Source organism: Excalfactoria chinensis, chromosome 1 (assembly GCF_039878825.1).
Source record: "Excalfactoria chinensis isolate bCotChi1 chromosome 1, bCotChi1.hap2, whole genome shotgun sequence".
NCBI lineage: Eukaryota > Metazoa > Chordata > Aves > Galliformes > Phasianidae > Excalfactoria > Excalfactoria chinensis.
In genome coordinates, this window is record NC_092825.1 from 182064946 (window position 1) to 182079501 (window position 14556).

At 55.5% G+C, this 14556-nt stretch overlaps 1 protein-coding gene across 1 annotated transcript in view; it reads right to left on the reverse strand.

The window, feature by feature from the left end:
• Positions 1–14300, reverse strand: part of PGM2L1 (phosphoglucomutase 2 like 1) — a 38877-nt gene extending 24577 nt beyond the window's left edge. The window contains exon 1 of the mRNA XM_072327005.1: positions 14029–14300. Coding sequence (XP_072183106.1) covers positions 14029–14139 — 111 coding nt within the window. The 5' untranslated portion in view covers positions 14140–14300. The remainder of the gene's footprint in view (positions 1–14028) is intronic.
• Between the last annotated feature and the right edge of the window lie 256 nt (positions 14301–14556).

Sequence of the window (14556 nt, forward strand, 5' to 3'; positions counted from 1 at the left end):
GCAGGGCTGTGAACTTTATTCTCACATGGCCTAAGCACCATTGGGCACCAACTGGAGAACAACTGCTGTCTTTCTTTATGACACGCACGGCAGAAGGCAGCAGCCCCATCCCAGGCAGCACCAGCCCTGCTATGTCACAGCCACGTTCCCAGGGGCAGCCAGCAGCTCCAGGATCCACCCTGCAGCTGGCACAGCCACGTCACAAGAGCACAGCACGGGTGGGGGCTGCGTTCCAGAGCCAGCTGGGTGTCACAGCAGCCCGGAATGCTGAGCAGAAGGGCAGCGCCAGCCAGAGATCGCCGCCGAGTACCCGAGGGAGCGAGGGCTGTGGCGGGCAGGAGCAGCCATGGGGATGGATGGGAGCTGCTCCTCCTCTGCCTCACAGCCACACACGGGGACAGGGACACGGCAGGACGGCCAGACGCCGCTGTGCTCACCCACAGGACAGATAAGTCACTCCCAAGCCAGATCCCACCTCGCTCCTGCGGGACCCCGGAAGCTCCGCAGGGACCCCTTGCCCTACAACAACCTTTGGTGCTGCTTTGCTGAGCCCTGGACACACTGCAGGTGCTGCAACTACAACACCTGATTAGAGCGGCCCGTTCTACACAGGCTTGGGGACACAGGCAGCCCAACACAGCCCTGGGAATGGCTGGCAGAGCAGCAACCTGGTGAGCAGGGCTGTGCAGGGGAGGGCAGCACAGCAAAGCAGGGCAGGAGGCTGCTCCTTTCTTCCATCCCTTCTGCCTTCCAGATGGGAATCAGCACCAAGATGGAAATAGAGCCGGACACACGCTCGTCCTCTGCTCTCCATCTGGTCTCCATTCCACACAACAGATAAGTCAGCCTCAAACAGTGCCCTTTCTAGGGACACTGGCAGCCCCCCAGGGTCCCACTGCCCTCACCCCAAAATTCTGTAGTGCTTTGCTGAGACCTGGACACACTGCAGGTGCTGCCAACAGACCTGCTGGTTGCAGAGGCCATGCTTGCAGACACAAGCTGCCCCACACAGCCCTGTCAGTGGCCAGCAGAGCAGCAACCTGGTGAGCAGGGCTGTGCAGGGGAGGGCAGCACAAGTAAAGCAGGGCAGGAGGCTGCTCCTTTCTTCCTTCCCTTCTGCCTTGCAGATGGGAATCAGAACCAAGATGGAACCAGAGCTGGACTAAGCCTGCCCTCAGCTCTCCATCTGGTCTCCATGCCACAGCACAGATAAGTCAACCTCAAACAGGGCCTTTTACAGGGACACTGGCAGCTTCCCAGGGTCCCCCTGCTCTCACCCCAACATTTTATAGTGCTTTGCTGAGACCTGGCCTCACTGCAGGTGCTGCCAACAGACCTGCTGGTTGCAGAGGCCATGCTTGCAGACACAAGCAGCCCCATTCAGCTCTGTGAATGGCTGGCAGACCAGCAACCTGGTGAGCAGGGCTGTGCAGGGGAGAGCAGCACAATTAAGCAGGGCAGGAGGCTGCTCCTTTCTTCCTTCCCTTCTGCCTTGCAGATGGGAATCAGCACAAGATGGAACCAGAGCTGGACACACGCTCATCCTCAGCTCTCCATCTGGTCTGCATACCATAAAAGACAGGACACTGTCTGAGACAGGACAGTGTCTGAGGACACTGGAAGCTCCCCAGGGTCTCCCTGTCCTCACACCAACATTTGGTGCTGCTTTGCTGAGCCCTGGCCACACTGCAGGTGATGCTTCCAGACCTGCTGATTGTAGTGGCCCTTTCCACACATGGCAATGGAGATGGTGGGCAGAGAAGCAACCTGGTGAGCAGGGCTGTGCAGGTGAGAGCAGGAAAGCAAAGCAGGGCAGGAGGCTGCTCCTTTCTTCCTTCCCTTCTGCCTTGCAGATGGGAATCAGCACAAGATGGAACCAGAGCTGGACTGAGCCTTCTCTCAGCTCTCCATCTGGTCTCCATGCCACACAACAGATAAGTCAGCCTGAAACAGTGCCCTTTCTGGGGACACTGGAAGCTCCCCAGGGTCTCCCTGTCCTCACACCAACATTTGGTGCTGCTTTGCTGAGCCCTGGCCCCACTGCAGGTGCTGCCAACAGACCTGCTGGTTGCAGTGGCCTTTCCACACATGGCAATGGAGATGGTGGGCAGAGCAGCAACCTGGTGAGCAGGGCTGTGCAGGGGAGGGCAGCACAAGTAAAGCAGGGCAGGAGGCTGCTCCGTTCTTCCATTCCTTCTGCCTTGCAGATAGGAATCCAAGATGGACCAGAGCTGGACTGAACCTGCCCTCAGCTCTCCATCTGGTCTCCATGCCACACAGCACAGATAAGTCAACCTCAAACAGGGCCTTTTATAGGGACACTGGCAGCCCCCAGGGTCCCCCTGATCTCACCCCAACATTTTATAGTGCTTTGCTGAGACCTGGCCTCACTGCAGGTGCTCCCAACAGACCTGCTGGTTGCAGAGGCCATGCTTGCAGACACAAGCAGCCCCATTCAGCTCTGGGAATGGCTGGCAGACCAGCAACCTGGTGAGCAGGGCTGTGAAGGGGAGGGCAGCACAAGTAAAGCAGGGCAGGAGGCTGCTCCTTTCTTCCATCCCTTCTGCCTTGCAGATGGGAATCAGCACCAAGATGGAACCAGAGCTGGACAGAGCCTGCCCTCAGCTCTCCATCTGGTCTCCATGCCAAAAAAGACAGATAAGTCAGCCTGAAACAGTGCCCATTCTGGGGACACTGGATGCTCCCCAGGGTCTCCCTGTCCTCACACCAACATTCCATAACACTTTGCTGAGCCCTGGCCACACTGCAGGAGATGCCACCAGAGCTGATGATTGCAGTGACCCTAACCACTCATGGCCATGCAGAAGGCTGGCACACCAGCAGCCTGGTGAGCAGGGCTGTGCAGGGGAGGGCAGCACAAGTAAAGCAGGGCAGGAGGCTGCTCCATCTTCCTTCCTTTCCCTCTGCGTTGCAGATGGACAGCACAACACAAAGGACACCAGATGACCAACAGTGCTGGAGCTCAGCCCTGCAAACTGGTGTCCTACAAAAAAAGATAAGTCAGCCCCAAACTGCAGCCTGTTGGGCCCCCACAGGACCATGGAAGCACCCCAAGATCCTCCTGTTGTTACCCCAAACATTTTACTCTGAATTGCTGAGTCCTGACCCCACTGCAGGTTCTACCACCACACCTGATTGCAGTGGCCGTGTTCATCTGTGCTGCTTACATAGTGAGCCCCAAATGGCCAAGGAAACCAATTTCAGACCAGCAACCTGGTGAGCAGGGCTGTGCAGGGGAGGGCAGCACAAGTAAAGCAGGGCAGGAGGCTGCTCCTTCTTCCTTCCCTTCTGCCTTGCAGATGGGCACCCACACCAAGATGGAACCAGAGCTGGACTGAGCCTGCCCTCAGCTCTCCATCTGGTCTCCATTCCACACAACAGATAAGTCAGCCTCAAACAGGGCCCTTTCGAGGGATAATGGAAGCTCTCCAGGGACCCCTTGCCCTCACCACAGCCTTTGGTGCTGCTTTACTGAGCCCTGGCCCTACTGCAGGTGATGGCACCATCTGCTTGCACAGGCCTTTACCATACAGGCATGGGGCCACAGGCAGAGCCATTCAGCCAGGCAAATGGCAGGCAGACAAGCAACCCGGTGAGCAGGGCTGTGCAGGGGAGGGCAGCACAGCAAAGCAGGGCAGGAGGCTGCTCCTTTCTTCCTTCCTTCCCTTCTGCCTTGCAGATGGGAATCAGCACAAGATGGAACCAGAGCTGGACGGAGCCTGCCCTCAGCTCTAGATCTGGTCTCCATTCCACACAACAGATAAGTCAGCCTCAAACAGTGCCCTTTATAGGGACACTGGCAGCTCCCCAGGGTCCCCCTGCTCTCACCCCAAAATTCTGTAGTGCTTTGCTGAGACCTGGCCACACTGCAGGTGCTGCCAACAGACCTGCTGGTTGCAGAGGCCATGCTTGCAGTCACAAGCTGCCCCACACAGCCATGTCAGCGTCCAGCAGAGCAGCAACCTGGTGAGCACAGATGTGCAGGGGAGGGCAGCACAGGGATGCAGAGCAGGAAGCTGCACCTTTCTTCCTTACCTTCTGCCTTGCAGATGGGCACCCACACCAAGATGGAACCAGAGCTGGACTGAGCCTGCCCTCAGCACTCCATCTGGTCTCCATGCTACACAGGACAGATAAGTCAACCTCAAAAGGGCCCTTTCTAGGCAAACTGGCAGCTCCCCAGGGACCCCTTGCCCTACAACAACCTTTGGTGCTGCTTTGCTGAGCCCTGACCTCACTGCAGGTGCTGCCACCACATCACTTGATTAGAGCAGCCCATTGTACACAGGCTTGGGGACACTTGCAGCCCAAAACAGCCCTGGGAATGGCAGGCAGACCAGCAACCTGGTGAGCAGGGCTGTGCAGGGGAGGGCAGCACAGCAAAGCAGGGCAGGAGGCTGCTCCTTTCTTCCTTCCCTTCTGCCTTGCAGATGGGAATCAGCACAAGATGGAACCAGAGCTGGACTGAGCCTGCTCTCAGCTCTCCATCTGGTCTCCATGCCACAAAACAGATAAGTCAGCCTCAAGCAGTGCCCTTTATGGGGACACTGGAAGCTCCCCAGGGTCTCCCTGTCCTCACACCAACATTTGGTGCTGCTTTGCTGAGCCCTGGCCCCACTGCAGGTGCTGCCAAAAGACCTGCTGATTGCAGTGGCCCTTTCCACACATGGCAATGGTGATGGCGGGCAGCAGAGCAGCAACCTGGTGAGCAGGGCTGTGCAGGGGAGGGCAGCACAAGTAAAGCAGGGCAGGAGGCTGCTCCTTCTTCCTTCCCTTCTGCCTTACAGATGGGAATCAGCACCAAGATGGAACCAGAGGTGGAGACGCGCCTGCCCTCAGCTCTCCATCTGGTCTCCATGCCACACAGGACAGATAAGTCAGCCCTAAAAGGGCCCTTTCTAGGCAAACTGGCAGCTTCCAAGGGACCCCTTGCCCTACAACAACCTTTGGTGCTGCTTTGCTGAGCCCTGACCTCACTGCAGGTGCTGCCACCACATCACTTGATTAGAGCAGCCCATTGTACACAGGCTTGGGGACACAGGCAGCACCACAAGGCCCTGGGAATGGCTGGCAGAGCAGCAACCTGGTGAGCAGGGCTGTGCAGGGGAGGGAAGCACAGCAAAGCAGGGCAGGAGGCTGCTCCTTTCTTCCTTCCCTTCTGCCTTGCAGACGGGAATCAGCACAAGATGGAACCAGAGCTAGACACACGCTCGTCCTCAGCTCTCCATCTGGTCTGCATACCATAAAAGACAGATAAGTCAGCTTCAAACAGTGCCCTTTCTGGGGACACTGGCAGCTCCCCAGGGTCTCCCTGTCCTCACACCAACATTTGGTGCTGCTTTGCTGAGCCCTGGCCCCACTGCAGGTGATGCCTCCAGACCTGCTGATTGCAGTGGCCCTTTCCACACATGGCAATGGAGATGGTGGGCAGAGCAGCAACCTGGTGAGCAGGGCTGTGCAAGGGAGGGCAGCACAAGTAAAGCAGGGCAGGAGGCTGCTCCTTTCTTCCTTCCCTTCTGCCTTGCAGATGCGAATCAGCACCAAGATGGACCAGAGCTGGACTGAGCCTGCCCTCAGCTCTCCATCTGGTCTCCATACCACGCAGCAAAGATAAGTAAACCTCAAACAGGGCCCTTTCTAGGGACACTGGCAGCTCCCCAGGGTCTCCCTGTCCTCACACCAACATTTGGTGCTGCTTTGCTAAGTCCAGGCCCCACTGCAGGTGCTGCCACCAGACCTGCTGATTGCAGTGGTCCTTTCCACACATGGCAAAGGAGATGGTGGGCAGAGCAGCAACCCGGTGAGCAGGGCTGTGCAGGGGAGGGCTGCACAGGGAAGCAGGGCAGGAGGCTGCTCCTTTCTTCCTTCCCTTCTGCCTTGCAGATGGGAATCACCACCAAGATGGAACCAGAGCAGGACACACGCTCGTCCTCAGCTCTCCATCTGGTCTCCATGCCACACAGCACAGATAAGTCAACCTCAAACAGTGCCCTTTCTAGTGACACTGGCAGCTCCCCAGGGTCTCCCTGCTCTCACACCAACATTTGATGCTGCTTTGCTGAGCCATGGGCCCTATTGCAGGTGATGGCACCATCTGCTTGCAGAGGCCTTTATTATACAGGCATGGGGCCACAGGCAGAGACATTCAGTGATGGGAATGGCCGACAGACCAGCAACCTGGTGAGCAGGGCTGTGGAGGGGAGGGCAGCACAAGTAAAGCAGGGCAGGAGGCTGCTCCTTTCTTCCATCCCTTCTGCCTTGCAGATGGGAATCAGCACAAGATGGAACCAGAGCTGGACACACGCTCGTCCTCAGCTCTCCATCTGGTCTCCATGCCATAAAAGACAGATAAGTCAACCTCAAACAGTGCCCTTTCTGGGGACACTAGAAGCTCCCCAGGGTCTCCATGTCCTCACACCAACCTTTGGTGCTGCTTTGCTGAGCCCTGGCCCCACTGCAGGTGATGCCTCCAGACGTGCTGATTGTAGTGGCCCTTTCCACACATGGCAATTGAGATGGTGGGCAGAGAAGCAACCCGGTGAGCAGGGCTGTGCAGGGGAGGGCAGCACAAGTAAAGCAGGGCAGGAGGCTGCTCCTTTCTTCCATCCCTTCTGCCTTGCAGATGGGAATCAGCACAAGATGGAACCAGAGCTGGACTGAGCCTGCCCTCAGCTCTCCATCTGCTCTCCATGCCACATAGCACAGATAAGTCAACCTCAAACAGTGCCCTTTCTTGGGAAACTGGCAGCTCTCCAGGGACCCCTTGCCATCACCGCAACCTTTGGTGCTGCTTTGCTGACCCCTGGCACTATTGCAGGTGATGGCACAATCTCCTTGCAGAGGCCTTTACCATACAGGCATGGGGCCACAGGCAGAGCCATTCAGCACTGGGAATGGCTGGCAGAGCAGCAACCTGGTGAGCAGGACTGTGCAGGGGAGGGCAGCACAGCAAAGCAGGGCAGGAGGCTGCTCCTTTCTTCCATCCCTTCTGCCTTGCAGATGGGAATCAGCACAAGATGGAATCAGAGCTGGACTGAGCCTGCCCTCAGCTCTCCATCTGGTCTCCATGCCCCACAGGACAGATAAGTCAACCTCAAACAGTGCCCTTTCTAGTGACACTGGCAGCTCCCCAGGGACCCCTTACCCTACATCAACCTTTGGTGCTGCTTTGCTGAGTCCTGACCCCACTGCAGGTGATGTACCACACCACCTGATTGCAGAGGCCGTGTCAATGTGTGCTGCTCACAAAGTGAGCTCCAAATGGCCATGGAAACCAATTTCAGACCAGCAACCTGGTGAGCAGAGCTGTGCAGGGGAGGGCAGCACAGCAAAGCAGGGCTGGAGGCTGCTCCTTCTTCCTTCTCTTCTGCCTTGCAGATGGGAATTAGCACAAGATGGAACCAGAACAGGACACACGCTCGTCCTCAGCTCTCCATCTGGTCTCCATGCTACACAGGACAGATAAGTCAACCTCAAACAGTGCCCTTTCTAGTGACACAGGCAACTCCCCAGGGACCCCTTGCCCTACCCCAAGGTTTGGTCTGCTTTACTGAGACCTGAACTCACTGCAGGTGCTGCTACTACACCACCTGAGTAAAGCAGCCCATTCTACACAGGCTTGGGGACACAGGCAGCCCAACATGGCCCTGGGAATGGCTGGCAGACCAGCAACCCGGTGAGCAGGGCTGTGCAGAGGAGGGCAGCACAAGTAAATCAGGGCAGGAGGCTGCTCCTTTCTTCTTTCCTTCCCCTCTGCCTTGCAGATGGACAGCACAACACAAAGGGCACCAGGTGACCAACAGTGCTGGAGCTCAGCCCTGCAAACTGGTGTCCTACAAAAAAAGATAAGTCAGCCCCAAACTGCAGCCTGTTGGGCTCCTACAGGACCACACAAGCACCCCAAGATCCCCCTGTTGTTACCCCAAACCTTTTACTCTGCATTGCTGAGTCCTGACCCCACTGCAGGTGATGCACTACACCACCTGATTGCAGTGGCCGTGAAAATGTGGAATTGCTGACACAGTGAGCCCCAGATGGCCAAGGAAACCAATTTCAGACCAGCAACCCGGTGAGCAGGGCTGTGCAGGGGAGGGCAGCACAGCAAAGCAGGGCAGGAGGCTGCTCCTTTCTTCCTTCCCTTCTGCCTTGCAGATGGGAATCAGCACAAGATGGAACCAGAGCTGGACTGAGCCTGCCCTCAGCTCTCCATCTGGTGTCCATGCCACACAGCACAGATAAGTCAGCCTCAAACAGTGCCCTTTCTGGGGACACTGGCAGCTCCCCAGGAACCCCTTGCCCTACCCCAAGGTTTGGTCTGCTTTGCTAAGACCTGACCACACTGCAGGTGCTGCTACTACACCACCTGAGTAAAGCAGCCCACTCTACACAGGCTTGGGGACACAGGCAGCCCAACATGGCCCTGGGAATGGCTGGCAGACCAGCAAACTGGTGAGCAGGACTGTGCAGGGGAGGGCAGCACAGCAAAGCAGGGCAGGAGGCTGCTCATTTCTTCCTTCCCCTCTGTATTGCAGATGGGAATCAGCACAAGATGGAACCAGAGGAGGAGATGCACCAGCACTCAGCTCTCCATCTGGTCTCCATGCCACACAACAGATAAGTCAGCTTCAAACAGTGCCCTTTCTGAGGACACTGGAAGCTCCCCAGGGTCTCCCTGTCCTCACACCAGCATTTGGTGCTGCTTTGCTGAGCCCAGGCCCCACTGCAGGTGCTGCCAACAGACCTGCTGATTGCAGTGGCCCTTTCCACACATGGCAATGGAGATGGTGGGCAGAGCAGCAACCTGGTGAGCAGAGCTGTGCAGGGGAGAGCAGCAAAACAAAGCAGGGCAGGAGGCTGCTCCTTTCTTCCATTCCTTCTGCCTTGCAGATGGGAATCAGCACCAAGATGGAACCAGAGCTGGACTGAGCCTTTCCTCAGCTCTCCATCTGGTCTCCATGTCACACAACAGATAAGTCACCCTTAAACAGTGCCCTTTACAGGGACACTGGCAGCTCCTCAGGGTCCCCCTGCCCCCACTCCAGCATTCCATAATACTTTGCTGAGCCCTGAACCCACTGCAGGTGCTGCGATCAGACCTGCTGATTGCAGCAGCCCTTACCACTCATGGCCATGCAGAAGGCTCGCAGAGCAGCAACTTGGTGAGCAGGGCTGTGCAGGGGAGGGCAGCACAAGTAAAGCAGGGCAGGAGGCTGCTCCTTTCTTCCTTCCTTTCCTTCTGCCTTGCAGATGGACAGCACACCAAGAAGGACACCAGATGACCAACAGTGCTGGAGCTCAGCCCTGCAAACTGGTGTCCTACAAAAAAAGATAAGTCAGCCCCAAACTGCAGCCTGTTGGGCTCCTACAGGACCACACAAGCACCCCAAGATCCCCCTGTTGTTACCCCAAACCTTTTACTCTGCTTTCCTGAGTCCTGACCCCACTGCAGGTTCTACCACCACACCACCTGATTGCAGTGGCCGTGTCAACGTGGCATTGCTGACACAGTGAGCCCCAAATGGCCAAGGAAACCAATTTCAGACCAGCAACCCGGTAAGCAGGGGAGGGCAGCACAGGCAGCCTCTTCTTCATCCCCTCCCTCCCTTGCAGACTGGCATCTGGACTCAGACGGAACCAGAGCATCGCAGCCTCCTCCCAGCAGCCCGTGTCAGCGCCTGGCCCTGGCACCCAGCGAAGCGTGAGCAAAGCGGCCGCCCCGCTCTGCACCGCAGCGCAACTACAGGCAGCCCGAGGATCTGCACCGCCTGGGCAAAGGCAGCTCCGCAGCAGCTCCCAGCTACGGACCCCACCGCGGCCCCCCATCAGCGCACGGACGGTCTCGATGACAAAGGCAGCTGCTCTGCACTCACCTCATCTTTGTTTGAAGCTGGTCAGAGCGTCTAAAACATGATGATAACCTTCAAAACGGAGTACTCGACTCATTAAACTCTTTTCTGCTTCTTCCATCTTGTGATACCTTTTTTTTGGGAGGGGGGAACCGTTTGGGGTTTTTCCTTATCATGCTCATCTCCTTTTAGTTATGCATCATAATACTATTGTCGTCCGTGGCCACCTTCTAGATTTCCCTCCTCCCCGTTCTTAGATACTCACTTACAAGCCTTTATAAGATAAAGAGTATTGTAAGCTGAAAGGAGACATGGGGAAGATATCATTGTGGACTTCCAATGTTTAAAGGAAGGTATGAACAGGAGGGGGAATGGCTGTTTGTGAGGGTGGGCAGTGATAGGACAAGGGGGAATGGTTTTAAAGTGAGACAGGGGAGGTTTAGGTTGGATCTGAGGAGGAAGTTTTTAACCCAGAGGGTGGTGACGCACTGGAACAGGTTGCCCAAGGAGGCTGTGGATGCCCCATCCCTGCAGGCATTCAAGGCCAGGCTGGATGTGGCTCTGGGCAGCCTGGGCTGCTGGTTGGTGACCCTGCACACAGCAGGGGGTTGGAACTACATGATCATTGTGGTCCTTTTTAACCCAGGTTATGCTATCTTTCTAAGGACGGGAGCAGGTTGTTGGTCTGGGATAACCAGACCGATGCTCAAACCATCACCCCAACCCCATCACATCACACTGACTTAGTGCACAGACCTGCCTGCACACCATCTGCTGGACCACCAACACCAATCACACCTTTCCCTATGCAACGTTCCTGCTGTGGTTTCATAACCCACATCAAACGCCCTTCTCCCAGGCTGAGTCCTTTATGCATGTAAACATCCCTGCATAGCTTTATTGACTTCAGGCAGAGCTGGGCTATGCTGAGCATGCTCAGAGAATATGATCCTCGTCAGTGACCCCACAGAGCTAATTAATAAGCCAGCAGCTGGCAGCTTGTGTTTTAAGCTCCGTTCTTACAGGGCAAGGACTTACTGAGGAAGGCAAGGCAATAGCAGTTATCTACTCTGACTTCATGTGCTAGGGCAACCTCATAGGCACAGCTGCGCATCTCTTTTTGAGGTCATGCTTTTGATTGCATAAATCAAGACCTTCATCACAGTGTTTCACCCTCTGAAATCCCACCAGCTGCTAAGCAACGATCCGATCCTCAGACTGGCATTGAAAGCTTCCTCTGCTGCTGAGCAGGCCTTAAGAGGAGCCAGACTCCTTCAGGAGACTCAAAAGAGGTGTGGAAGGAAAAGAGTAAAATCACATGGGATCACAGAATGGCCAGGGTTGGAAGGGACCTCAAGGATGATGAAGCTCCAAGCTCTCCAGCTGCAGGCAGGGCCACCAACCTTCATATTGAATACTAGTCCATGCTGTCCAGGGCCCCATCCAAGCTGGCCTTGAACACGTCCAGGGACAAAGCAGGTTAGAGAGTGAATGAAAAGGAAGAAAATACACAAATGATTAATTGTTTGCGTAGCTTATGAATGAGGACTGGAGACATGAAGAAGCAAACCCAGCAGTCAAAGCAAGAGAAGGGAGATTTAGTCAGCAGGCCACCTCTGAGCAAGCTGCCTGAAGCATTAAGGATGATGCTCAACGCTGGTGAGAAAGAGAAGCAGAAGGACCACCATCTGGCCAGCTTTTCCTCCACCCACCCACCCACCCCCTACCACAGCTTATTTAAAGAGGTGAGCACATACTCCCAAAGCAAAGAGGATGAAAACACAGCTCTGAGAATTAATTACGGCAAGTAATTTTCAATTAAGCTAGAGGACAAAGGCTCCCCACAGCTAAATACACAGCAAACGTCGTGCACACATTTTCCTTTGATCAGAGGCCATGCAAGTCCCTGGGGCTTAGGGAAGCTGGGGGCTGGGAAGCAAGCAAGACAGCGGCCTTGACAGGTTGTTTGATAAGCAGCAAACCTCAGAGAGCTTCCACAGCTCATGGGACTCTTTGCAATCCCTCTAATGAACGAGCTCAAGAACCCTTGTAGGAAGTGTCCTGATTATCAGCTAGGTTAGAGAGGACAAACAGGTGCAGTCCAACTGACTCTTCTGTGCTGTTTTATTGACTGGTTTCAGTTGATAGAACAGTAATTTCTCTGCCTTTAATCGGGACATTTTTTGTCCTGAGGTAGCCAGGTAAAAGCCATAATAAGTTTTCCTAGTTCACACCTTTTAAGGATCAACATCACGCTGCTGTTTAAGAAAAGGGTTTTAACACAGTAACCAAAAGTTACATCCAAAACCCCATTTGCCGCAGCTCAGCCCTGCTTACCAAGAGCATCACCATCATTGCTATTCCCCTCTTCCACTCCTTCCCTCCCCCAGCACCTCTCACAGCAGCAGCTCTGACTGCAAGAACACACAGATGGCAAGTGTTAATTCTGACAGTAATGAGAGAGGAGAATGCAGTTCCCAGCAGCAGAAAGCTCAGCTTGTGGCCACCACGCAGCATCTCCTTGGAGCCTGAACAGCACCCTTCAGCTTTGACCCTGAGAAGATGAAGCTGAAAACACTATCAAATAGACTCTATAATAATAATAATAAGATCAGAGAATGGCCTGGGTTGAAAAGGATCACAATGATCACCTCATTTCAACCCCCTGCTATGTGCAGGGTCACCAACCAGCAGACCAGGCTGCCCAGAGACTGGAAAGGCAGTGACATAAACCCAAGCCATCAGTGTGCACTGACAGCCTCCCCTCCTCCATCCCCAAGATGTTTGTTTAAGCCCATGACGTTTGGACAAAGCAGCTGAAAAGAAAATCCAGAGGGACCAAGCCAGGCTGGATCAGCAGGCTGAAAACCTCCTAAGGTTCAACAAAGCCAAGTGCAAGGTATGCAGCTGGGTCATAGCAACTCCCACTGTTAATACAGGCTGAGGGATGAAAAGATTGAGCATAGCCCTATTGAAAAGGACCAGGGGGTACTGGTGGATGGAAGCTAGGACTGAGCCATCACTGTGCCCTCAAAGCCCTAAAGCCAACTGCATACAGTCACAGAATGGCCTGGGTTGGAAGGGACCTCAAGAATCATGAAGCTCCAACCCCCCCACTGCATTCAGAGCCACCTCCACATTGAATACCAACCCAGGCTGCCCAGGACCCCATCCAAGCTGGCCTTGAACACCTCCAACCTTGAACCACATCCCAGGCTGCATCCACAGCAGCATGGCCAGCAGAGCAAAGGAGAGGATGTGCTCCCCTGTGCTGTGAGGCCTCACCTCAAGCACTGCATCCAGATGTGGAGCCCTGAGCATAGGAGAGAGATGAAGCTGTTAGAGCACTTTTTACACCAAGAGCGGTGAAGCAGAGGGCTGGAGCAGCTCTGCTATGAGGAAAGGTTGAGGGTTGCCCAAGGAGGCTGTGGATGCCCCATCCCTGCAGGCATTCAAGGCCAGGCTGGATGTGGCTCTGGGCAGCCTGGGCTGCTGGTTGGTGACCCTGCACACAGCAGGGGGTTGGAGCTGGATGAGCACTGTGGGCCTTTGCAACCCAGGCCATTCTATGAGTCTATGCTACCCAGAGAGGTGGTGGATGCTCCATCCCTGGATACATTCAGCTGTCCACAGGGCTCTGAGTGAGGCCTATAAGGGATGCTTCCAACCCAGATGATGTTATGAAAATGACACTTCTGGCAACAAGCTCAACAAAATAACACCTAAAATGCACCAGATCCAGCAGGGATGGTGGAGGCTGTGCTGGCACAGCTCTCTGGATACACGGTTAGAGCTGAAGGGGGGGGGGGGGGGTGGGGGGATAAAGGGTTAAATCCAGGAAGCAGAGGAACCAAAATAAGGATGAAGATGATGTTCAAGTGGATCATAAGGTGCCAAACAACCCCAATTCCACCGCACTTACCCTTCAATCCCATAAGGGACACTCAGCCCTTAGTGGGGGCTCCTCAGGGCCAACCCCTTTCGGCCCAGCCCTGTCCCCTCAGTCACCACACGGCCCCATGAAGAGAAGCAGGGCCCAGAAGGGAACCCCCCCACACACATACATATATATAAACATACATACATATGTATATACATACATACATATATATAAACATACATACATATGGATATACATACATTGGGCCCTCCCCCCTCTCACCTTATCCCAGCTCAGCCACTGCCACACCGCTTTGTCCAGCTGCGCGTCGCCGGTGCTGTGAGAGATCAACACGTTGGAATTCACGTCCCCGTCGGCTCCGCGTTCACACATCGCGTCCGTTCCGGATCGAGACGGTTTTCAAACCGAAGCACCGAGCATCGCCCGAAGGACGGACCGCGAGAGGAGCCGACACCGCCGAGCTGTTACCTCAGCGCCGCGGCGGGTAACGGCGAGCAGCCGCCCCGCCCTCCGCCGCTTCTCGACAACAGGCGAGGCCCCGCCCCTTAGCCGCTATCCAACCAATCAACGCGGCGGAAGGGCGGGGATACGAGACCGCCTTCCTTCTCGGTCCCGGTGCACGATGGGAAATGTAGTGCAAGCACCGGAAGAGGAACGCGGAGGGGAAGGGACAGCGAGCGGCTCAAAACTACAACTCCCAGCAGCCCGCGCGACGCACCGCATTTCGCCTCAGGGTGAGGCGGCTCTCTGAGGGGATGGCGGCGATGTTTCCTTTCGGTCCCTCGCTGT